At 48.5% G+C, this 24912-nt stretch overlaps 1 protein-coding gene across 1 annotated transcript; it reads right to left on the bottom strand.

Moving 5' to 3' along the window:
• Positions 1-2482: 2482 nt before the first annotated feature.
• On the bottom strand, positions 2483-5629 carry LOC125535312 (uncharacterized). The gene has a single exon (XM_048698367.2). The coding sequence runs from the start codon at positions 5163-5165 to the stop codon at positions 2748-2750; it is 2418 nt and encodes an 805-aa protein (XP_048554324.1). The 5' UTR covers positions 5166-5629; the 3' UTR covers positions 2483-2747.
• Between the last annotated feature and the right edge of the window lie 19283 nt (positions 5630-24912).

Raw genomic sequence — 24912 nt, 5'->3', positions numbered from 1 at the left:
GAGTGCAAAGGGCCAAGGAGCCAGGCCCAAGGACGACTTTAACCCCTCCCCTCTGCGGTGAAAAACCCTCCGCCCACGCCCATCACCCCCTCCCATTGTACCACCTCTTGCATACACACAAAATTTACTCCATCTATTTAGAGAATGGAGGAAAAAACCTTATCGTCCGGCATTTTACATGGTTTGGGATCGGCCCCGGTTGATAGGGGGCGGAGGCCAGTTCACCCGAAAGCTCAAGCCGGGACGAGGAAGAGGAAGAGGAAGAGGAAAGACATTGACCGGGGCCGCGGAGAACCGGAGAGGGCAGGCTATTATGAGCGAGTTTATCACGGAAGGCAAGGCATGGTGGTGGACGTGCGTGGCCTCTACAGTGGTGGGCAGAGTAGCATCTGGGCGCGATGGTCCACGGTTGGTCCGGCTCGGCTGCTGGAATAAGGGGGAGCGAACGAACTGGTGATAGATCCTTCCTTGCTTTCTTCCCGGTGGCCTCACACACACACACACACGCATAAAGATCCAGCACCATGAGTGGGCATTGGGCAAGGCTAGGACGTTGTTGTAGTACACGCACACACACACACACACACCAGCCCACCCCGGCCTATCAATGGATGAATCTATGTGTATCTACATTGCACCTATTCAAGGGAGGGTAGTAAATGGGGGTCGTGGAGGTATAGGGAGGGGTCTTGGGCTCTTGGCAGGCGGGCAGGCGCAACCATACCGGTCGTAGTAGTAGCGGTGGTAAGTATAGTACGAGTGCCAGTACCATGGGTGAGTGAGTGAGTGGCGAGGCGGGGGTGGGTAGCTGCCACTGCTACAGTGGGTGCTAGGTACAGGGGTCCGTCGTAGCAGGTAGCAAGGGGGAGAAAATGGATGGACTGGTACCGGCAGTAGTAGAGGGTGCCACTGCCACCGGGGCGGAGAAGGGACCGGGACCGAGACCGAGAGCGGGACTGGGATTTGCGTCGTCCCCATGGACAAATGTACCATGGCGCGCACTGTGGCGACGTAGGCATGCAGGTGTGCCGCCCACATGGCAGTGGCAAGAGTTCCATCCCACTAGCGCCGGGCGACCGACCGTGCGCAATGTAGCACAAGGAAAAGGGGTGGGAGGGCGCGGCTTTTGGGTTTCGAACCGGTTCCATACACACTGGACAAGACGATACGATACAAAGAGGAAATGCTATGCCTTGTTGCTTCGGTTCCGTTCCGTTCCGTCCCGTTCCAATAGAAAATTGGAAAAGAAATGCGGCTCTGCTGCCCCTCCCCTGGCGGCGGCTGAGTGGGAGGAATGACCGGCCGACCTCCCTCGCCGGCGGCCTAGCTAGCTGGCTACTGTACTAGCAGCTACAGCTCGCCATGGGAGTGAGTGAGTGAGTGAAATGAGATGAGCTCGTGAGGATGGAGAATGTAGCGTCCATCAATCTGGAGACATTCAAAGTCAATCGCGGGAATTAATTCCTGCAATGGAGAGCAGAAGTGGTAGAGAGAGAGAGCGGGGGAGGCAGAGGGGAAAGTCACCTACCCATGGACAAGGGGGGGAGAGGGACGGGCGCAAATTTCTTAATTATTTCAGGCGGGCCCCACGTTTACCTGATGCTGGACGGAGCCGCTTGGTTCCTGTTCTTCTCCTACGCATACATACACGTACTCCTACTACTCCTACACTGCACGGGAGCGAGCAAGCGATTCCGCTTTTGGGCGTCGAATCGGTTCACCGCCCCAATCACGACTGACCTATGCTTGTGGGCGTATATATCTGTGCTCGTACATCCATCCATCCATCCATCGCTGCCACGCTCCATAACAATTTATTTATAAAGCGCGAGGCCGAAAAGGCACAAAAGAAAGACCCCATCTCCCCAATTCATCCATTTATTTATGTAGATATGTGTGTATATAATATGTGCTCGGCCATTAAACAACAAGGCCACATTCTTGCGCTGCTCGCTGCTTTGTCACCGGGACAAGAGGAGCAGTGCTGACTACTCTAATACTCCTATCAGTAGTATATATCGCAGCAGCAGGAGCAGATGGGTGACGATTTCTTCAAGTGCAACTTTGACCATCGCTCTCTACGAGCATATAGTGCTTAAGAAAAGGCACTGCTGCTGCTGCTATAGAATAATACAACATTGCACACTTAATATAGTAGTGGGGTCAAATTCTTGACATAAAATTTTCTACATGGATGCTTAGGCTTAAGATTGTCTGACTTGACTCTCCAGCAACTAATGTATGTTACTACTAGTTTGTTCTTCACAAGAGTTATCAATGAGAGACCGCTGATAAGCCAACCATATAGTAGTATATATATGAGCGAATGATCATCCAATTGTTGTATAAATGGCACTAAGTAGCAGTATTATTTGCACAAGATATTTAACACACGCTCCCCGGCCCCTACTCACCTTGCCTCATGCTGATTCTGAATTCGATTTTCTAAGTAGTTGAGGATCCAGCGGCAGAACCAGCAGGGTATGACAAGGGAGCCATTTATTAATTAACCACACTTGACAAGCAAATTAAGACCGACTGGGTGCAGCATATCTCCATCTCATGCCCCGACCCCCTACCCAACCAAAACAAAGAGGAGGGAGCAAGAACTAGCAACATGGGGGGCACAAGCAAAAAAAGAATCTAGCAATTTCCTACTAGGGATCAAATTCTAAGGATGCTAACATCAAATGCACAAAGAGGCCAAGGAAATTAAGCAGCAGCAGCAGCAAGGAAGGAATGGAATGCTACACTGAGGAGGAGGAGGGATCCACATTGCCAGTCTCTGTTAGCATGTCGTCGTCTCCTTCCGTCAGCAGCTCCACGTCCTTGTCGTCGTCGTTTGAGAAATCCCTCCTCTCCAGCTTCGAGTTCGCCGCGATGAACACCAGCCGGTGCGCCCGGCCAATGCTGCCGGCTGAGCTGCCTGGCGCGGTGAGCCACCGCGTCATCGACGGCGTGCATTTGAACCCCTTGGCGGTTGCATGGAGGAAGATGAGCCTGACCGCCACTTTGCCAAGCGACTTGAACTCGCTGAGGCATGTCTCCCACACAAGCCGGCTGCTCTGCTTGTTGGCTATCTTCATCTTCCCCGTCGATGGGTCTGGCTGCCGGACTTGCACCGCCTGCGCGTACAATGGGTCCAGCCCCTCGGACCGCCATTTCATCAGCTCCATCACTGCGAGGTGCGCCTCCTCCGGCGACACCAGTCTTGTGATCAGCCTGTCCACGTCCTTCTCCTGCTCTGGTGTCAAGTAGTTGAACGGTGGAAGGTACCTCCTGCCGGCGTCCTTGATCAGATACAATGGGTCCAGTATGAATGCCGCTGACCACGCCGGGTGGTAGTTCTTCCTGAACCTCCTCTCCACCACATTCATGGCAGTCGCCTCTTCTATGCTGAATTTCCGGCACCAGCCTCTGACCTTGCCGCGCAGGTCCTCCCAGAGAGGCAGGCATTGCCCCACCAGGGGCCTCTCGGTCTCCATCTCCTTCACCAAGTCCATGATCAGCTTCACGACCGAATGCGTCGCCTCGACCTCGGTCCAGAACGCCACATTCTGCACCATGGCCGCGATCTCCCTCGCGGCAGGGTCGTCGATGCAGACCACCTTGTAGGACTCCTCGAGCACGGCGAGCTGGAGCGGCCGCGCCGAGGTCAGGATGCTCTCGAGCATCACGAACGCGGCGGCAAATTCCCCGCCATTATACGGCGGAGCGGCAATGGGGAGGAGGAAGGCGTGCCCGTGCTCCTGGACTTGGTGCTTGTGCAGCAGCGCGCGCACGGAGGGCGTGGTGTTGAAGTAGCTGGCGATCTTGGCGCAATTTGAGGCAGCGTTGTTGAAGAGTGGGAGCTCCCGCGCCATGTCGCTTACCAAGCGGGAGAGGCCATGGACTTGGCAGGTAAGGTTCACCATCCAATGGTGCTTGGTCTCGAGATCACGCAGAGTCTTGGAGCCGAAGCGGTCGGCGACGATGCCGGCGCAATGCCGAATGTCGCCGGAGGAGGCGGAGACGGACGATGCCGCGTCCAGCAGCAGCTCCTGGGCGTAGTCAGGGGACGCCGACGCCGGCGCGGGCATGGGCACGGCGCGGTGGAACACCGACGTGTCGTTGGGGAGGTTGACAGAGAGGGTGATCACCTGCTCCCGCAAGCCGTCGGCCGCGAGCTGGAAGAAGCGCGCCTCGCGGAAGCGCGCGGCGGCGTCGGCGCGGGCCTCGGCGAAGCGCGTGTCCAGGCGCGCGCCGGCGAGGTCGGCTCGCGATATCTCCGGGAGCCCGACCTGGCGCAGGAAGTTCTTCAGCTTGGGGTGCTCGACCGCGGAGAGGGAGGCGCTGCCGGACGACTCGAGGAACCAGTCGGCGAGCAGCGCGAGCGCGGCCTCGGCCTGCGGCCGCGGAAGCATCGCGCCGGGGGACGCCGAGGGCGACTTGAGGCGCTTGACGCTGTCTTCCAGCATGGCGAGAGGGGCGAGGTCGCCCCGGCCGCCGGAGAGCAGCTGCCTGGGCGCGGGCATCCCCGGCGGGGTGGGCGGCGTCGGGGAGTACCCGGCCGGGTCGGCGACCATGAGGTGGTGCTGATGCGACGCGGCCTCGACTGACGCGTACGCCGCGGCGAGCGCGTGGCGCTTCCGGCCGCCGCCGCCGGTGGAGTGGCGGCGCTGCGAGGAGGACGAGGACGACGGGGGGATGGAGGAGATGGGCACGATCGAGGAGGCGGGAGAGGAGACGGCGACGAGCTGCAACTGCTGATGCTGATTCTGCGGCGGGGGCGGGGGCGGGGGCGGCGGCGGGGCGCCCTGCGCCGCCGCGAAATTAGGGCAGGCGCCGCGCTTGAGGTGCTCGGTGGCGGTGCGGGAGGGGTTGGAGGCGGAGAAGGTGGCGGCGCAGAGCGCGCATCGGAGGCGGGCGGCCTTGGGGGGCGCCCCGGAGGCCGGCGGCGGGACGAGGACGGGCTCGAGGTGGCCCCAGTACCAGGCGCCCTTCCCCTTGAGCGCCTTGGCCCGCACCTGCATCAGCGCCTCGTAGCGCTTCCTGGCGGCGGCCTCCTCGGGCCCCATTGCGCCGGGCTCCGGCATCGGCGGCGGCGCGGGCGCGGGCGCGGGCGGCGCCGACGATCCCGGGGCGGCGGCGGCGGCGGCGGCGTCGCCCTCCTCCGGCGCCGACATGGGCGGGGGCGTGGCTCGTGGAGGTTTTCAGGGGGTTTCGGGCGCCCGTTTCGCTCTCCTTTCCAACTATCGCCCGGCTGGAGGGGCTGCTGGCCGCGTCAAGGCCTGAGGAGAAGTGGTGCGGGCGGGCGGCGTATTTTCACCCCCTTTTTTCCTCCCCCCGTTTTATCTCGGCCCCCGTGTAGCCCGACTAGTATATCACGCCCGAACGCTCGCTCCTCGCTCTCTTCTCCAAGGCCCTCCAAAAACAAGCAGAGACAGAGGGAGGGTCCGTCCGTCTAGGAGGAGCTCCTCCTCACTCTCTCTCTCTCTCTCTATTTATCTTGGATCCCCGAGCCCGGCAATACTTGTAGGTAAATGAATCTTGGGAGTTGAGACTGGGAGGCACCAAGCCAGCAAACATATAGAGAGGCCAAGCCAACATAAAGGTCTCTCTCCCCTCTCTCTCCTTAAGTAAGTGAGAGGGGCAGGCACTGTTTCCCCCTCACTCTCTCTCTATACTACCTATGTGGAGCAGTGGCGCCACGCTTTCTCTGTTCGGCGTCTGTGTTTGTGTATGTGTACACGACGCAGAGGTAGAGAGAGGGGGGGATTAATTTCTTTTCGGGGGTGAATTGTTTTGGGTGGTCTTTGGTAGGGGTTGACCGGCTGGGAGGGGAGGGGAGAGACTGCAAGAGGAATGCTCTGATATAATGCCACTGTGCGCTTTATGGTACAATGCCAATAATAATAATAAAAGGTAAGGGGATTGGTACGGGCGACTTGTGCTGTTGCCACTGTGGCCTCTGCTGCGTCGGCAATTATTGCGGTGGAACAGTTGGGCTGGGCGCGACCCCACCCCCCCGACCTTCTCTTTTCTTTCTTTCTCTTCACATTCACAGGCCACAGCCCAGGATTGTACATACGCTGACATGATATGTAGGAGTATCTCTGTAAACATTTTCAATCACCTCCTAGTACTGCTACTGCTACCACCACTTAAGTAAATTTGCTAGGTAAGCGGCACTGTCTTCTCCTATTTTGGATCAGCGAGGAATCGCGTCATCTGCAAGGTTGGAAAATTCAGCAGACAAGGAAATCTCTCCACGCCGCTTTCCGTTTATTTCTGTTGTTGGGTTATATTGCAGAAATGCAGCTTATACTTTAGGCCGGGTGGAGTGGGAGACTGTAATTTCTGGAGCCCTGAACTTGCTTAACGCCTCTCTTTAACGGTGACACTAAGGGATGGCACTAATCCTTGACTTATATATGTCCCTGTAACCGGTGGTCCATTTGGGGCTTGGAAGTCAATATAGTAAGCCGTATCTCCGCCTAAATTATGTTTCAGCTGCTTGACCGTCTGCTGTGCTGTCGGATCATATGCAGTTAGACATACTCGGACCAACTGCTTACGGCCTCTACCTAGAATGATGGCTAAATTTCCAATTGCATATACTAAGGATAGTCTACCCGGGTACATTCTACGCAGATGCCTATCTTAATTAACTATATACATATACCAAATTATACAGTAGTATTTTTTCTCAGCAGTTCAGAAGCTGCTGAGAGACACTTTTGCTTGTCCTATACAAGTACATGTTTGTATTTGGCGTAGTTGTCCCGTTTGTTCCCAAGTATATACGTTGCAATTAGGATAATTGTCGTCGACGATACAACCTCTGTAAGTGCTATATATGGCCACCAAATGATGTGAATACATTTGTCTCGCACCGATTGTTTTTTTACATGGTATCAGCCTTCTCTCGACCCCCCAGTTGTGCCGCACCGCCTCTCACGTCCTGTCGCACCCTACCCTCGCCGCCGCGGCCGCCCACAGAAAACCACTTGCATTGTACCACGTGGCACACGTAGCGGCGAAAATGTCGTGTACCTGAGTAAGTATTTAGTGCCGGAAACAAGTTTGCACGAGATACTTCCCTTGTTAACTTGGATTGGGATCCAATACATGACAGCTTACAATTCCCTGGATACCATTTATCTATTTGGAAGTAAATTATGGGCAAGTTTCTGTGGTGCTACACCGCAAGACTACAATATTGAAAAGTCATAGAAAAAATCAGTAAAAAAAACCATGACACAATATGCTACTACCAAGTCTACCATACAACAAAGTTTCGAATCATCGGCACATTGAGTGAGAAAAAACCCGGTGACAAAAAGGGGTGGTCGTCTTGCATGAAACGCTCCATGAGATTCACTCAAAAAAACTAGATGGTGTGGTTTTTAAAGTGGATTTTGAAAAGGCATACGATAAAGTTAAATGGCCTTTCCTTCAACAGGCGTTGCGTATGAAAGGATTTGACAAGGCCTGGCGAGACCAGATTGAGTCCTTTACGCAAAAAGGGAGTGTAGGGATTAAAGTGAATGATGATATAGGTCACTACTTCCAGACACACAAATGACTAAGGCAAGGAGATCCCATGTCACCGATTCTATTTAACATAGTGGTTGATATGTTATCCATTTTAATAGGTCGGGCTAAGGATGCGGGGCAGGTTTCGGGCTTGGTTCCGCACCTAGTTGATGGTGGTATATCCATTCTGCAGTATGCCGATGATACTATCATCTTTATGGAGTATGACTTGGCGAAAGCAAGGAACATGAAGCTTGTGTTGTGCTTATTTGAACAATTGTCTGGACTCAAGATTAACTTCCATAAGAGCGAACTGTTTTGCTTTGGAAGAGCTAATGAGGACCAGGAGGCATATAAGCAATTGTTCGGATGTGAGTTGGGTTCGCTACCGTTTACATACCTAGGTATACCCATTCACCATCGTAAGCTGACGAACAAGGAGTGGAAGTGCATCGAGGATCGTTTTGAAAAGAAACTGAGCTGTTGGAAAGGGAAGCTCATGTCATATGGAGGTCGATTAATTCTGATTAATTCGGTCTTAACCAGTATGCCCATATTTCTTTTATCCTTTTTTGAGGTCCCGGTGGGGGTCAGGAAGAGGTTAGACTTTTATCGATCTCGTTTCTTTTGGCGGAATGATGAGTTGAAACGGAAGTATAGGCTTGCAAAATGGGATATCATCTGTAGGCCGAAGGACCAAGGCGGTCTAGGCATTGAAAATCTAGAGATCAAGAATAGATGTCTCTTTAGCAAGTGGCTATTTAAACTCTCGTCCGAGACAGAGGCCACATGGGCTCAGATTCTGCGAAATAAGTATCTTCAGGCTAAAACTTTGGCTCAGGTGACTGTCCGCCCGACTGATTCTCCGTTTTGGAAAGGGTTGATGAGAGTCAAGCCCCTCTTCTTTAACAGGGCAAAAATCTTAGTCGGTGATGGGGCTAACACGAGGTTCTGGGAGGATACGTGGCTTTGGGAGACGCCTCTGGCACTTCAATATCCTACTCTGTATAACATTGTTCAACGTCGAGAAGCCTATGTTGCAAATGTCTTACAGTCCACGCCTCTCAATATTAGCTTCCGGAGGACGCTAGTAGGCCATCGTTGGGAGGCATGGCTTCATCTTGTACGAAGGTTGATGGATGTCCAGCTGTCTCAGCAGCCAGATAGATTGTTTTGGAAACTGACTAAGGACGGCAGGTTCTCGGTCAAATCCATGTATCTGGACGTCATAAACACTAGTGTCATTCCTTGCTCGAAGCACGTCTGGAAAGTTAAGGTACCTTTGTGAATCAAAGTGTTTATGTGGTTTGTGCATAAACAAGTCATTTTGACAAAAGACAACCTGGCAAAACGCAATTGGATGGGTTCTGCTAGGTGTAGCTTTTGTGATTGTAACGAAATTATAAGGCACCTCTTTCTAGATTGTCCGCTGGCTAAGATTCTTTGGCGTTCAATTCATATTGCTTTTAATATTACTCCACCTACCTCTATCAATATGTTATTTGGAACATGGCTTGATGGGGTTAACTTGGATGTAGCAAGACACATTCGTGTCGGAGTGTGTGCCTTGTTATGGGCAGTATGGAACTGCAGAAATGATTTGGTTTTTAACAGAAAAACAAACTTTCACTTTTTGCAGGTTATCTTCAGGGCCACAACATTGATCCGTATGTGGTCGTTACTCACTCCGACGGAGGCCAGGGGGCGTTTGGCTACTGCGTCTACCCGATGGGAGATGGTAGCTCGGGGTATTTTCAACCGGTTTGGATGGCGGTCATGTAATAGGATAGGCATGTAGTGCTCCTATTTTATTTGCCAGCCGGTTGTGGCTTCTTGATTAGGCTCGCTTGAGCAGCTTGTTTTCTTTTCGTACCTTCAGATGTTGGAGATTTTTGTGACTGTTTTGGTTTTTTATTTATGAGCCGTATGCATCTTTCTGATGCAGAGCCCGGGGTAATACCCCTTTTCTAAAAAAAGGACTGTTTCGATCATGAATAGTTTTTTTTCCAATAAAACGATCGTGAATAGTTGCAATCAACAAACACTTGTGCGTAGAAATTGAGCTACTATTCATAGCTAGGTTTGTCTCAACTTTTGTATTGTAGACCGAGTCATGTGTTTTATTTGATTTATTTTAATCATAGACGCAATATCGATTTGTCGTGTACCATATACCCCTAGAGATTAGTTGTCAGGGGGCGAGTCATGAAGAGAAACGTGGTTTCTCTCGATTTGCTGAAGGGAGAGACGATCCCGAGAAAATGAGAGGTGCATTTGTGCATTGGGCTAGAGAGGGAAATCGTCTATTCATGCGTTGAATCAAGATTCTTAATAGTTGTAAAAAAGGTTTTCTTTCGGAAGAGGGGTCGTGGCCCCATTTGGCCTCCATGAAGCTCCGCCAGCACGTAACGGTGAGGTTTCGTGTACCTGACTACTTCCTCTGTAAAACTAATATAAGAGCGTTTATATCACTAAAATAGGGATTGTGTAATTAGTGCCACAAACAAGTTTGCACAAGAGACTTCCCTTGTTTACAATGACGTAACAACTTACACTTCCCTAGATACCATTACTTCCTCGTCTCAACCTTAGTATATCAGTTTGAAAATAAACTATGGTAAGTATCTAATGCGATCACTCTCATACAAGTTTCTCTAGTGCTGCCAATGCAAGATTACAATATTGAAAAGTCATAGAAAAAATCGGTAAAAAAAAACCATGACACAATATGCTACTACCAACTCTACCATACAACAAAGTTTCGAATCATCGGCACATTGAGTGAGAAAAAACCCGGTGACAGAAAAGACTGTTAAGATCGTGAATAGCTTTTTTTTCAATAAAACGACCGTAGATAGTTGCAATCAACAAACAGTTGTGCGTAGAAACTGAGCTACTGTTCATAGCTAGGTTTGTCTCAACTTTTGTAGTGTAGACCGAGTCATGTGTTTTATTTGATTTGTTTTAATCATAGACTCAATATCGTTTGCCCGAGCCCCCCCCCCCCCCCCCCCACCCCACCCACCCTCGATTTGTCGTGTACCATATACCCCTAGAGATTAATTCTCAGGGGGGCGAGTCATGAAGAGAAACGTGGTTTCTCTCGATTTGGTGAAGGGAGAGACGATCCGGAGAGAATGAGAGGTGCATTTGTGCATTGGGCTAGAGAGGGAAATTGTCTATTCATGTGTTGAATCAAGATTCTTAATAGTAGTAAAAAAAAGGTTTTCTTTCAAAAGAGGGGTCGTGGCCTCATTTGGCCTCCATGAAGCTCCGCCAGCGCGTAGCGGTGAGGTTTCGTGTACCTGAGTACTTCCAAATAAAGATCTAAACGCTATTATATTAGTTTACAGAGGAAGTGTGTAATTAGTGCCACAAACAAGTGTGCACAAGAGACTTCCTTTGTTTACAAGGACGTAACAACTTACATTTCCCTAGATACCATTTACTTTCTTGTCCCAAAATAAGTGTCTCGACCTTAGTATATCAGTTTGAAAGTAAACTATGGGTAAGTATCTAATGCAATCACTCATACGAGTTTCTGTGGTGCTACCAATGCAAGATTACACAGCTGAAAAGTCATAGAAAAAATCAGTAAAAGAAACCGACACAATATGCTACTACCAAGTCTACCATGCAACCAAGTTTCGAATCATCAGCACATTGAGTGAGGAAAATCCCGGTGACAGGAAGGAGAACCGTTTGTATCATGAATAGTTGCAATCAACAAACAGTTGTACGTAGAAACTGAGCTACTGTTCACGGCTAGGTTTGTCTCAACTTTTCTAGAGTAGACTGAGCTATGTGTTCTACTACTTGACTTCTTTTGATCATGTAGACGCGATACCGTATGCCGAGCCCCCCCCTCCCCCTCCCCCTGCGCCGATCTGTTGTCGGTAACCCAGCGGCGCAATGGTAATGGTACACCCCCCGCAAAATAAAATAGAAATGGCAATGGTACACCAGGGTAATCAACACGGGAATTAAGGTACGATTGCACTGTATGGCCCTGTCAGAAAATGCATAAGAAAACGAAGGCTGTCGCGGCTCGGCTCAGCTCCTGTTTGGGACGGGGCCTTGTGCGCCACACAACGCGATTACGTGACGCCGCGCTCTCTGGAACCGCCCCCGCCGTTTACTGAAGGATCCATGTGCATTATTAACCTCGCCCTATCTTTTCACGAATAATGCTTACCTCGCCAGTGTACTGGTGCCATCATCTAGCATGCGTAATCTTTTGATTTGGGTTTATTCACTCGCTAACCCGCGGTAAAGAGGTAAGCTTGATCATCGATCGAAACGCTCTTATATTTCTTTACGGAGGGAGTAACAGGAAAAAGAAGTGCAGCAGCAAAGGTCTCTACCTAAATTCCCCAACTAATTAAGTACTCCTACTACTCCTACTATACTACTAGTAGCAGTACTAGTGTTGCTACAAGCAGTACTCCTACTCCACCCGCTGTTTGTGGTACTACCAAACTGTGCAATAATTGCCCGGCCATCGGGTCATATATACCGAATAATCAACAGTGTAAAGCTTAGGAGGATCGTACGCTTAGTTTAATCATCGCTCTGAAACAATGCCATTATGCTCTGAGGCTGAGGCTGAGGCGGCCAGCCATGATGTGGTTAATCAGTCGGGGGTACGCATATGCATATGCATATGCATGATCAATCAACAGGAACAGGCTTTGCAGCCTTGCAGGCATGGCATGGCTGTGCTACGTACCTTCACGTACCTACGTACGTCGGGGGCGTGGTGCGGTGGTCGCGCTCTGCAGGGCGCACTACCCAGCGGCGTCGTCGTCCGTCGGGCCCAAACCAGCACGGCCACGCTGGGCGACTCACTCTACCGTTGCTCCTCTGTGTATGTAGGGAAGGGGCTGTTTGGTTTAAGACTAAGATTAGACAAGTTTGACTAATTTAGGTGTGTATTTGATTCAAGCCACACCTTAGACAAGCCACATCATGGTTTCACTGTACATACACTTAAAAAGTGTGACAACATTTTTTTAGACTTGCTAACTTATGGCTCTGGTTTTAAAGAACTAACCTGACACAAGTTTAGCAATATTGTATGGCAAAGAGTGACACTCTTAGACCTAGAAACAAACGCCCCCTAAAACAACCGTGCAGACAAGGGCATCTCCAACGCTCACCCGCAAACCGAACGCGAAATCCGTCAACAAGTGAGACCAGTCCGCGAACACGGATGCAGAAGCCGGCCATGCAACGCTATCCGCATACATTCCACATCCACTTTAAACTAATTGGATAAATTACATACAAATCGGATCATTTTCATACAAACCGGTCTATTACATTTCGGACATATTTTAACTACACTAGTCAATGATCGGTCGTAGCGGATCTGTACTCTCACAACATGTCTTGTCTATGTCCGGCAGCCCGATCATCGGACTGCCGGGAACACTGGAGCGATATAATTCAGCGAGAGGGGAAGAATAGCCCCCCTCCCCCTTCTATGAAGCACATATCAGGGTTGATTTTTGGTGGGGGGGAGACGGTCGCCGTGTTCTATGCCCCTACATACCGGGCAAGACACCGACATTGTAACCCAGCGACGCGATGGGGCCTTCCTCAGACCCAAGCTGTGGCGCCTCACATGATATACTTTTCCTCATTGTCCACGGGTTGTCGCGGACATGCTGGCTTCGCCGACATGGTTTCTTTCTCCACTTGCCCGACGCATTGACGCTATTGCTCGCGGGGGATTTGCTAGGAGACATCGTTGTCCAGCCTGGATCTAGATGGGTGGGGAGGAGGTGGCGGTCACGATGGTAGTGGCACCGGATCCGGAGAGTTTGCCGGCAAGCCAACTTGTATCAAGCTGGCTCGCCGGGCAGCTTAGGCAGCTGCAATGCCAGAGAACTCCTTCTTCTGTTTGTTGAAGGCCATGGTGGGTGTTGTACAAGTAGAAGATGGAGAGACTGGAGATGAGGTGTGGTTCTTGCCCGCCTACTGGACACATTTACTATAGCGGGTGAAAGGAGCCAACCGTAGAGGTGTTTAATGCCCTGAGGCACAAGAACGGACGTGTGGCGCTTGACGGCGACATGAAAACGGACAACTTCAGTTTCTGGGGCTCCTGAGGCGGAGGTTACAGAGGCAGATCTGGAGAGCGCCTAGGCGAAACCGAAGAAGGCGACACTTCAGTTCTCGGGGCTCATGGCCAGACATAGGGAACGTGCGCCAACGATCATTGATTAGGTTAATTAATTGTACCTACAGAGCCGGACGAGCACCGCTTGCAATTAAAGTATGTCTAAAATGTAATGGTATCTCAGATGTTTAATGATAATCCGACATGTTTTTATGAATTTCGTCCGATTAGTTTGAAAATTGTTATCGAAATATATGCGGCTACGTTGGATAATGGCTTTCGCATCCATGTCTGCGGACGGATGCATGAGAAAATTTGTGGATCGCCGCTAGAGATGCCCTAAGATTGTATACGTAGTAAATTATAAAACTGTAAGTAGTGTATTATTGAGCAGAGGCAGAGTCGGTAGGAGTAGATGGCATAAAGGGAGAACTGCCACTAAGCTAGCTAGGCCTACACTACGTACGCATGTAGGCTATACGCTGCGGGCGCGGGGCCGACAGGAAATGATTGTACGTAGCCCCCTGTCACTTTACACGTAGAATGAGATGATGGATTAGGTAGGGTGTTTTCCCTCCTCTCCTCTGCGTGTGCGTGCGTGCGTATGTCTTTCTGTCTGTCTCTCCGTGGAGGAGAGGAGCAGCAGATCACTGGCGTATCCGTGGATTGATTGATTGATATGTGTGTATATATGGCTCAAAGTCTTAAAGCGGGACGGAATAGTCTTTGCCCAGAGTGGTATCCGTACGTACCCCCTGATGGCGAAGCATATTTTGGCTTTGCTTTGTTGAATTATATATACTCCATTAGGTATAAAAATAGTCAGCAGATCGTAACCGACAGGTATATATACTGCTGAAAACGATTAAAGCGTCGTACCCGGGATTAGATTAGTAGTGTAATCAGGATCTGGCTGCTCATTATCGCACGCTTTCTGCCCGATTTCCTCTTGGGACATTAATTGGTTGGCTCCATCCACTCTCTTTCGTCCCCGGGGCCTCCGGGCAGAGGGTTTGAACTAGGATTGATCATGGGCAGCCCAGCCCAACGAGCTTGAAAGCCCGACATCCAGGGCCGGGCTCGGCATTTTCGCCCGAAGATCGGCTCCAAAGCCTGAGAAAGGTCTGAAATGGTAACACAAATTATTTTGCTTGAAAAATAGGTATAACTTAATTTTGGAAACGTTACATAGCGAACGTCAGCTAGGAAGGATTTCGCAGCGACGAAACACCCCCCCCCCCCCCCCCCCCCCCCCGCGACCCTCCTTTTTCTGCCTTCTTTTTCAACCATGATAGCATTTTCTTCCAAAAAGTAGCTTGGCAGTTTATAAATTCCGAATTTTGTCGCATAGCATTTTAAACATGTTTTTTATATAAATTAGCATTTTAGTTTTATAAATATTAAGAGATGGCATCTTTTAATTATTAAGGATGGCATATTAATTGATATGACATTTCTTATTATTAGATATGCCATTTTTATTATTTTATGGCATTTTCTGTTTATTAAGAGATGACATTTTAATATAAAGAGATGGCATTTTTATTATTAAGAGATGACATTTTTTGCGTATTGATGGCATTTTTTGTTTATTAAGAGATGACATTTCTTTATGGATTTTTCCACAATGGACCCAATGCATTTTATTAAATTAACATGCATTTTCTAAAGTAGCATGGCATTCTGTTAAAGTAGTAAATTGGCCCTTTGGGCAAATGGGGGTCGCCCTACCCCCTCCGCTCGGCGAACGATCGGGAAGGGGTGGTTTGTTCGCTAAGAGCAGCCTCCCCTAGCGATCTAATTCGTTGGATCCACCCCTCCTTACCAGCGACCGATGCCTAGATATTGTCATCCTATTATTTTTTACTATGAAAAAGATTATTTTAATGGGTTAATATATTTGTTCATGTGTTTCGGGTCGGCATCGGGCTTGAGATTTTCACTTCGTGCCGGGCCCAAAACTCGGTCCAGCTAGGGTATGATCAGGTTTCGTTTGAACTAACTCGCCAGTCGGCACAAATTAATTATGAATAAACTCGGTCCCCTCTAACTCTCTTTTTAGTAACCAGATTCATGTTTATTTCTCAGAGGAGGCAAGATGCTACTTGTCTTTTTCGCACTAATATCTGCATTATGTTAATTACAAATAAGGGAAGACACGTAGGATAGTTCATTTTGATTATATGTCAAAACTGATGCGCCTATTGGTAGGGTTTAAACTGATGCTTATTTTGTTGTGCACCTTGGCTGCTTGGGCTGTGGTTGTGTTCCCTTTTTTTGTGACCATAATATTTGCCCCGTGTGGCATCTTTACGATGAAGGATGTTTTGTCGTTCCAATTTGTTTTAGCTTTATTTCCTGCTTGTTTTTTAGTTTGAACTTTATAAAACTTTGTGGCGGTTTCTTTGGTGAAAATAAACGAGGAGGCTCGTTGTTTCAAAAGAAACTCATAACTGACGTAGTGTCACTAACCAAATTTATCCCCGGACTATAAATCTCTTGCACAATATTTTGCCAATGGTTACAAAGTTATAATCATTCTAAATTGCTTTTGAATACTAATTTAATGGTATTCATTTTGTGCAACACAAGTCATACTACTACTACTATAATAATAATAATAATAATAATAATAATAATAATTATTATTATTATTATTATTAGTTTTTGAAGGAGGAACGCAAGTAATACTATTGGACTAACTGATGTTCAAAGTAGGAATCTAGAGAGTCAAACTATGCCTTATTATATTTGAAATGAAGATACTAAGTAAAGAAACCGCGAGACCATTCTCATACCTTATAAAATACTTCCTCCATCTCAAAATAGTCTCAAGTTAAGTTGAGACACTTATTTCAGGACGGAGGGAGCATGAGTATTATATTCTCTTCCATCGCTGTCTCCATGCATGCTTAATTTTCGATTTTGTCATTGACATATACAGTATATATATATATATATATATATATATATATATATATATATATATATATATATATATATATATATATATATATATATATATAATAGGTACAACATGACGACTTGTCAAAAAATGGACACTCAGATGTTTGCTTCTACTAGTTTTTTTACCAGTTGAGTCATTCATGGATAGTTCCGTTCCTGGTGCCTGGTCATGTTCATGGTCCATGTTTCTTTTGAGGCATGTTCATGGGCCAAGTGCGATCCGGAGTAGGAGTATGCGTGGGCTCTGTACCCATAGGCAGCCTTCGCTGCTGTTAAATTGGGCCCAAATTTGTGAAATAGGCCTAGAAGGATTATCGTTCAATTCTGTGTCTTCGTTCAATGCAAATATGCAATGCACAATGTCCCCTCAAAAGAAAAAAACTGCAATGCACAGTGAGCCGAACAAAACATTTCTCTCTATCTCATCCCTAAAAACTCTCTCTCTCTCTCTCAACGTGACATATAGTACTTCGTAGAAGCGTATGCAGAAGCTACGGAAAGGCTATCCGAAAGAAAGAAAACATTGAGTTCTACACGCCATCATGATTCGACGAATGGTGCATATCTGTACTAGGTCATTAGGCTTTGTCCCTAGTGTTAAATATGTGTACATGTAAGTAGGTTTGAATTTTGTATGCCGCATCTGTAGTGCCTCTCTCCCTCTGTATTTACTTGTATCTTGGGAGACAAGACACCGGTCGCACCCCTTGTATCTATATATATGTGTGTGCCTAGTGCACGATCAATCAATTACCGATGCACCAAATCATTCTCTACATGATATCTATCGCAAGTCGGTCCTCCCGCTTCCGCTAATCCTAGCCGCCGCCGCCGCGATCTGCCACCGCCGCCGCCACCCCACGCCACACCGCCCTCTCCTTCCCGACGTGCCGCCCCTCTCCTCCCTGCCGCGCCGCCCCCTTTCCCAACTCCTCGCCGTCATGTCGTCCAACACCTTCACCTACTCCAATCCCTTCGTCGTCGACCTTGCTGAAATCTGCGACATCAACGTCAACGCACGCGTCCCCGTCGTCCTCGACGCCTCCAACTCCACGTACTTCGCGTGGAAGACGTACTTCTCGCTGCTCTTCCATGAGAACAACCTCGTGGATCATGTGGACGGCACCGTTGACTCCCGCGCCATGGTGGAAGACGCCGTGTGGACCGCGAACGACGCCACCATCATCCGGTGGTTCTTCAACACCATCTCCAAGGACCTGTTCCACACGGTCGCGAGCGCCGGCGACGATGCCCGTGCCCTGTGGGTCAAGCTGAACGGTCTCTTCACCGACAACAAGCTTCAGCGCCGCGTTTTTTTTGTAGTAGGAATTTTTTGACTGTCACTAGAATGAACAGTCCATTGATGACTACTGCCGCCGCCTGAAGACGTTGGCAGATGAGCTCCGCGACATTGGCGCCAAGGTTGATGACGACCTCCTCCTCGGCACGCTCACGCCAGCCTCAACGAGGACTTCGGCAACGCCACCTCGAACCTCACCTTGATGCTGGAGACCTCCTTCCCCAAGTTCGTGGTGTACTTGCGGTTGGAGGAGCGCCGGATGAAGGGGGTTAAGAAGCGTGTGCAGCATCACGCCCTCACGGCCGGCACCTCCCGTGGTGCTCCACCACCGGCCGCCCCACCTGTGCTACGCCAGCAGCCGCCGCCCCCCGCGCCTCCAGGGTACTTCCACGATGATCTCTTCCAGCAGCCCGGTGGCGGGCGCCGCGGCAACCGCTGAGGGGGCGGCCGCAAGCAGCAATAGGCACCGGGGGGGGGGGGGGGGGGGGCTCGTCAGCAGCAGCAGGTCAACCCTCCATGGACGTACGACACCAACCCGTGGACTGGCGTCATCCTTGGGCCTCGTCCGGCGATCCATCAGGCCCTCTTTGCCGAGCAGAACGTCGCTCCCTACAGCGGCTATGGTGCCACACCCCCGCCCACGCCCGCTTACGGGGTCGCGCCCGCCTACGGCGCCGCCACCGCACCGGCCTTAGGTGCCGCCCCCGCGCCGGCTTACGGCGCTGCTCCCGTGCCGGCCTACGGCGGGTTTTACCCGCCTCAGGTGTCGCTACTGTGGGACCCAATCCTTCTCGCTGCCCTGAACTCTGCCCCGTCACCGAGTTCCTATGGTGGTGGTGGTGACTGGTACATGGACTCGGGCGTCACTGCTCACATGACTGCTCATCCCGGTAACCTCACGTCTGCCACTCCTGTTCATACTCCCACTCGCATCACCGTTGGTAACGGTTCCTCCCTACCTATTACCCATGTCGGTCATATGTCATTTCCTTCTACTTCTACTGCCGTTAACATGTCTAATGTTTCTTGTGTCTCCTAACTTAGTCACTAATCTAGTTTCTATTCATCGTCTTTCTCATGAGAATCCTATCACTGTTGAATTTGATGATATCGGCTTTTCTGTGAAGGACACCCTTACACGGATGGTACTCCACCGATGTGATAGCCCGGACGAGCTTTACCTAGTGCATCCCTCAGGCGCCACCACCACCCGTCGTCCCGCCGCCTTCGCCGCTGGTGCCGATCTTTGGCACGCCTGCCTCGGTCATCCCAACTCCACTGTTATGCTTCAGATTCTTCAAAGTTTTTCTTTCTCATGTAATAAGGCTGACGACCACACTTGTGAGGCTTGCCGTCTTGGCAAGCATGTTCGTCTCCCCTTTAGCGAGTCTACAAACATTTCCACCTTTCCGTTTCAGTTATTGCATAGTGATGTTTGGACATCCCCGGTTGCGAGCAACACGGGCTACTTATACTTTTTGGTGATATTGGATGATTTTACTCATCATGTGTGGACATTCCCTCTCTGTCGCAAGTCCGACGCTCTTGCCACACTCACAACCTTTTATTCATATGTCACCACACAGTTCGGTCGTCCTATTCTTGTTGGGGAACGTAGCAATAATTCAAAATTTTCCTACGTGTCACCAAGATCAATCTATGGAGTCATCTAGCAACGAGGGAGGAGTGGATCTACATACCCTTGTAGATCGCGCGCGGAAGCGTTCAAGGGAACGGGGTTAATGGAGTCGTACTCGTCGTGATCCAAATCACCGATGATCCTAGCGCCGAACGGACGGCACCTCCGCGTTCAACACACGTACGGAGCAGCGACGTCTCCTCCTTCTTGATCCAGCAAGGGGGGAGGAGAGGTTGATGGAGATCCAGCAGCACGACATCGTGGTGGTGGAAGTAGCGGGATTCCAACAGGGCTTCGCCAAGCGCTGCGGGAGGAGGGAGATGTGTCATGGGGGGGAGAGGGAGGCGCCAGGGCTTAGGTTGGGCTGCCCTCCCTTCCCCCCACTATATATAGGGCCAAGGGAGAGGGGGAGGCGCAGCCTTGGCCCTTCCTCCAAGGAAGGGTGCGGCCAGGGAGGAGTCCCTCCTCCCCAAGGCACCTCGGAGGTGCCTTCCCCCTTTAGGACTCTTCCTCTCCCTTGATTCTTGGCGCATGGGCCTCTTGGGGCTGGTGCCCTTGGCCCATATAGGCCAAGGCGCATCCCCTACAGCCCATGTGGCCCCCCGGGGCAGGTGGCCCCACCCGGTGGACCCCCGGGACCCTTCCGGTGGTCCCGGTACAATACCGGTGACCCCGAAACTTGTCCCGATGGCCGAAATAGCACTTCCTATATATAATTCTTTACCTCTGGACCATTCCGGAACTCCTCGTGACGTCCGGGATCTCATCCGGGACTCCGAACAACTTTCGGGTTACCGCATACTAATATCTCTATAACCCTAGCGTCACCGAACCTTAAGTGTGTAGACCCTACGGGTTCGGGAGACATGCAGACATGACCGAGATGACTCTCCGGTCAATAACCAACATCGGGATCTGGATACCCATGTTGGTTCCCAAATGTTCCACGATGATCTCATCAGATGAACCACGATGTCAAGGACTTAATCAATCCCGTATGCAATTCCCTTTGTCTATCGGTACGATACTTGCCCGAGATTCGATCGTTGGTATCCCGATACCTTGTTCAATCTCGTTACCGGCAAGTCTCTTTACTCGTTCCGTAACACATCATCCCGTGATCAACTCCTTGATCACATTGTGCACATTATGATGATGTCCTACCGAGTGGGCCCAGAGATACCTCTCCGTTTACACGGAGTGACAAATCCCAGTCTCGATTCGTGCTAACCCAACAGACACTTTCGGAGATACCTGTAGTGTACCTTTATAGCCACCCAGTTACGTTGTGACGTTTGGTACACCCAAAGCACTCCTACGGTATCCGGGAGTTGCACAATCTCATGGTCTAAGGAAATGATACTTGACATTAGAAAAGCTTTAGCATACGAACTACATGATCTTGTGCTAGGCTTAGGATTGGGTCTTTGTCCATCACATCATTCTCCTAATGATGTGATCCCGTTATCAATGACATCCAATGTCCATGGTCAGGAAACCGTAACCATCTATTGATCAACGAGCTAGTCAACTAGAGGCTTACTAGGGACATGGTGTTGTCTATGTATCCACACATGTATCTGAGTTTCCTATCAATACAATTCTAGCATGGATAATAAACGATTATCATGAACAAGGAAATATAATAATAACCAATTTATTATTGCCTCTAGGGCATATTTCCAACAATCTCCCAGTTGCACTAGAGTCAATAATCCAGTTCACATCGATATGTGATTAACACTCAGGGTCACATCCCCATGTGACTAACACCCAAAGAGTTTACTAGAGTCAATAATCTAGTTCACATCGATCTGTGATTAACACTCAATGAGTTCTGGGTTTGATCATGTTATGCTTGTGAGAGATGTTATAGTCAACGGGTCTGAATCTTTCAGATCCGTATGTACTTCGCAAATTTCTATGTCATCTTGTAGATGCAACTACCACGCTACATTTGGAGCTATTCCAAATAACTGTTCTACTATACGAATCCAGTTTACTACTCAGAATAATCTGGATTAGTGTCAAAGTTTGCATCGGCGTAACCCTTTACGACGAACTCTTTTACCACCTCCATAATCAAGAAAATTCCTTAGTCCACAAGTTACTAAGGATAACTTTGACCGCTGTCCTGTGATCCATTCTTAGATCACTCTTGTACCCCTTGACTGACTCATGGCAAGGCACATTTCAGGTGCGGTACACAGCATAGCATACTATAGAGCCTATGTCTTAAGCATAGGGGACGACCTTCGTCCTTTCTCTCTATTCTGTCGTGGTCGAGCTTTAAGTCTTAACTTCATACCTTACAACTCAGGCAAGAACTCCTTCTTTGACTGATCCATCTTGAACACCTTCAAGATCATGTCAAGGTATGTGCTCATTTGAAAGTACCATTAAGCGTTTTGATCTATCCTTATAGATCTTGATGCTCAATGTTCAAGTAGCTTGATCCAGGCTTTCCATTGAAAAACACTTTCCAAATAACCCTATATGCTTTCCAGAAATTCTATGTCATTTCTGATCCATAATATGTCAACAACATATACTCATCAGAAATTCTATAGTGCTCCCACTCACTTCTTTGGAAATACAAGTTTCTCATAAACTTTGTATAAACCCAAAATCTTTGATCATCATCAAAGCATACATTCCAACTCCGAGATGCTTACTCCAGTCGTTAGAAGGATTGCTGGAGCTTTGCATACTTATTAGCATCTTTCAGGATTGACAAAACCTTCCGTTTGTATCACATACAACCTTGCCTCAAAAATCATTGAGGAAACAATGGTTTTTGGCATCCTATCTGCAAGATTTCACAAATAATGCAGTAATTGCTAATATAATTCCAATAGACTCTTAGCATCGCTATGAGTGAGAAAGTCTCATCATAGTCAACTCCTTGAGCTTGTCGGAAAACATCTTAACGACAAGTCAAGCTTTCTTAATGGTGATACTTACCATCATTGTCCGTCTTCCTTTTAAAATCCATATGTACCTAACAGCCTTATGACCATCAAGTAGTTCTTCCAAAGTCTACACTTTGTTTTCATATATGGATCCTCTCTCGGATTATATGGCCTCGAGCCATTTTGGAATCCAGGCCCACCATCGCTTCTCCATAGCTTGTAGGTTCATTGTTGTCTAGCAACATGACTTCCAAGACAGGATTACGTACCACTCTGAAGTAGTACGCATCCTTGTCATCCTACGAGGTTTGGTAGTGACTTGATCTGAAGTTTCATGATCACTATCATAAACTTCCACTTCAATTGGTGTAGGTGCCACAGGAACAACTTCCTGTGCCCTGCCACACACTAGTTGAAGAGACGGTTCAATAACCTCATCAAGTCTCCACCATCCTCCCACTCAATTCTTTCGAGAGAAACTTTTCCTCGAGAAAGGACCCAATTCTAGAAACAATCCCTTATTGCTTTCGGATCTGAGACAGGAGGTATACCCAACTGTTTTGGGTGTCCTATGAAGATGCATTTATCCGCTTTGGGTTCGAGCTTATCAGCCTGAAACTTTTTCACATAAGCGTCGCAGCCCCAAACTTCTAAGAAATGACAGCTTAGGTTTCTCTAAACCATAGTTCATATGGTGTCATCTCATCGGAATTACGTGGTGCCCTATTTAAAGTGAATGTGGTTGTCTTTAATGCCTAACCCATAAACTATCGTGGTAATTCGATAAGAGACATCATGGTATGCATCATATCCAATAGGGTGCAGTTATGATGTTCGGACACACCATCACACTATGGTGTTCCAGGCTGTATTAGTTGTGAAACAATTTCCACAATGTCTTAATTCTATGCCAAACTCGTAATTCAGATATTCATCTCTATGATCATATCATAGATATTTTATCCTCTTGTCACGACGATCTTTCAACTTCACCCTGAAATTACTTGAACCTTTCAATAATTCAGACTCGTGATTCATCAAGTAAATATACTCAACATCTACTCAAATCATCTGTGAAGTAAGAACATAACGATATCCACTACATGCCTCAGCACTCATTGGATTGCACACATCAAAATGTATTACTTCCAACAAGTTGCTTTCTAGTTGCATTTTACTGAAAACGAGGCTTTCAGTCATCTTGCCCATGTGGTATGATTTGCATGTCTCAAGTGATTCAAAATTAAGTGAGCCCAAACGATCCATCTGTATAGAGTTTCTTCATGCATATCTACCAACAAACATGGTTCGCATGTCTCAATCCTTTCAAAAATGAGTGAGTCCAAAGATCCATCAACATGGAGCTTCTTCATGCGTTTTATACCAATATGACTTAAGTGGCAGTGCCACAAGTAGGTGGTACTATCATTACTATCTTATATCTTTTGGCATGAACATGTGTATCACTATGATCGAGATTCAATGAACCATTCATTTTAGGTGCAAGACCATTGAAGGTATTATTCAAATAAACAGAGTAACCATTATTCTCCTTAAATGAATAACCGTATTGCGATAGACATAATCCAATCATGTCTATGCTCAACGCAAAAACCAATCTCGATGGTAGAGGGAGCGTGCGATGCTTGATCATATCAACATTGGAAACACTTCCAACACATATCGTCAGCTCACCTTTAGCTAGTCTCCGTTTATTCCGTAGCTTTTATTTCGAGTTACTAACATTTAGCAACCGAACCGGTATCTAATACCCTGGTGCTACTAGGAGTACTAGTAAAGTACACATTAACACAATGTATATCCAATATACTTCTATCGACCTTGCCAGCCTTCTCATCTACCAAGTATCTAGGGTAATTCTGCTCCAGTGGCTGTTCCCCTTATTACAGAAGCACTTAGTCTCGGGTTTGGGTTCAACCTTGGGTTTCTTCACTAGAGCAGCGGCTGAATTGCCATTTCATGAAGTATCCCTTCTTGCCCTTGACCTTCTTGAAACTAGTGGTTTCACCAACCATCAACAACTGATGCTCCTTCTTGATTTCTACTTTTGTGGTGTCAAACATCGCGAATATCTCAAGGATCATCATATATGTCCTTGATATATTATAGTTCATCACGAAGCTCTAGCAGCTTGGTGGTAATGACTTCGGAGAAAACATCACTATCTTATCTGGAAGATCAACTCCCACCCGATTCAAATGATTGTTGCACTCAGACAATCTGAGCACAAGTTCAACAATTGAGCTTTTCTCCCTTAGTTTGCAGGCTAAGAAAATCGTCGGAGGTCTTATACCTCTTGACGTGGGCACGAGCCTGAAATCCCAATTTCAGTCCTTGGAACATCTCATATGTTCTGCGATGTTTCAAAAAACGTCTTTGGTGCCTCAATTCTAAACCATTTAGCATTACGCACTGAACTATCATGTAGTCA

This window comes from Triticum urartu, chromosome 2A, assembly GCF_056163025.1.
Source record: "Triticum urartu cultivar PI428250 chromosome 2A, HENAU_Tu73, whole genome shotgun sequence".
Lineage (NCBI taxonomy): Eukaryota > Viridiplantae > Streptophyta > Magnoliopsida > Poales > Poaceae > Triticum > Triticum urartu.
This window is presented reverse-complemented; position numbering and strand designations above follow the sequence as displayed.

Excerpts from the sequence above, each read along its gene's own strand:
- LOC125535312 (XM_048698367.2), bottom strand. The coding sequence starts at position 5,165 with ATGTCGGCGCCGGAGGAGGGCGACGCCGCCGCCGCCGCCGCCGCCCCG.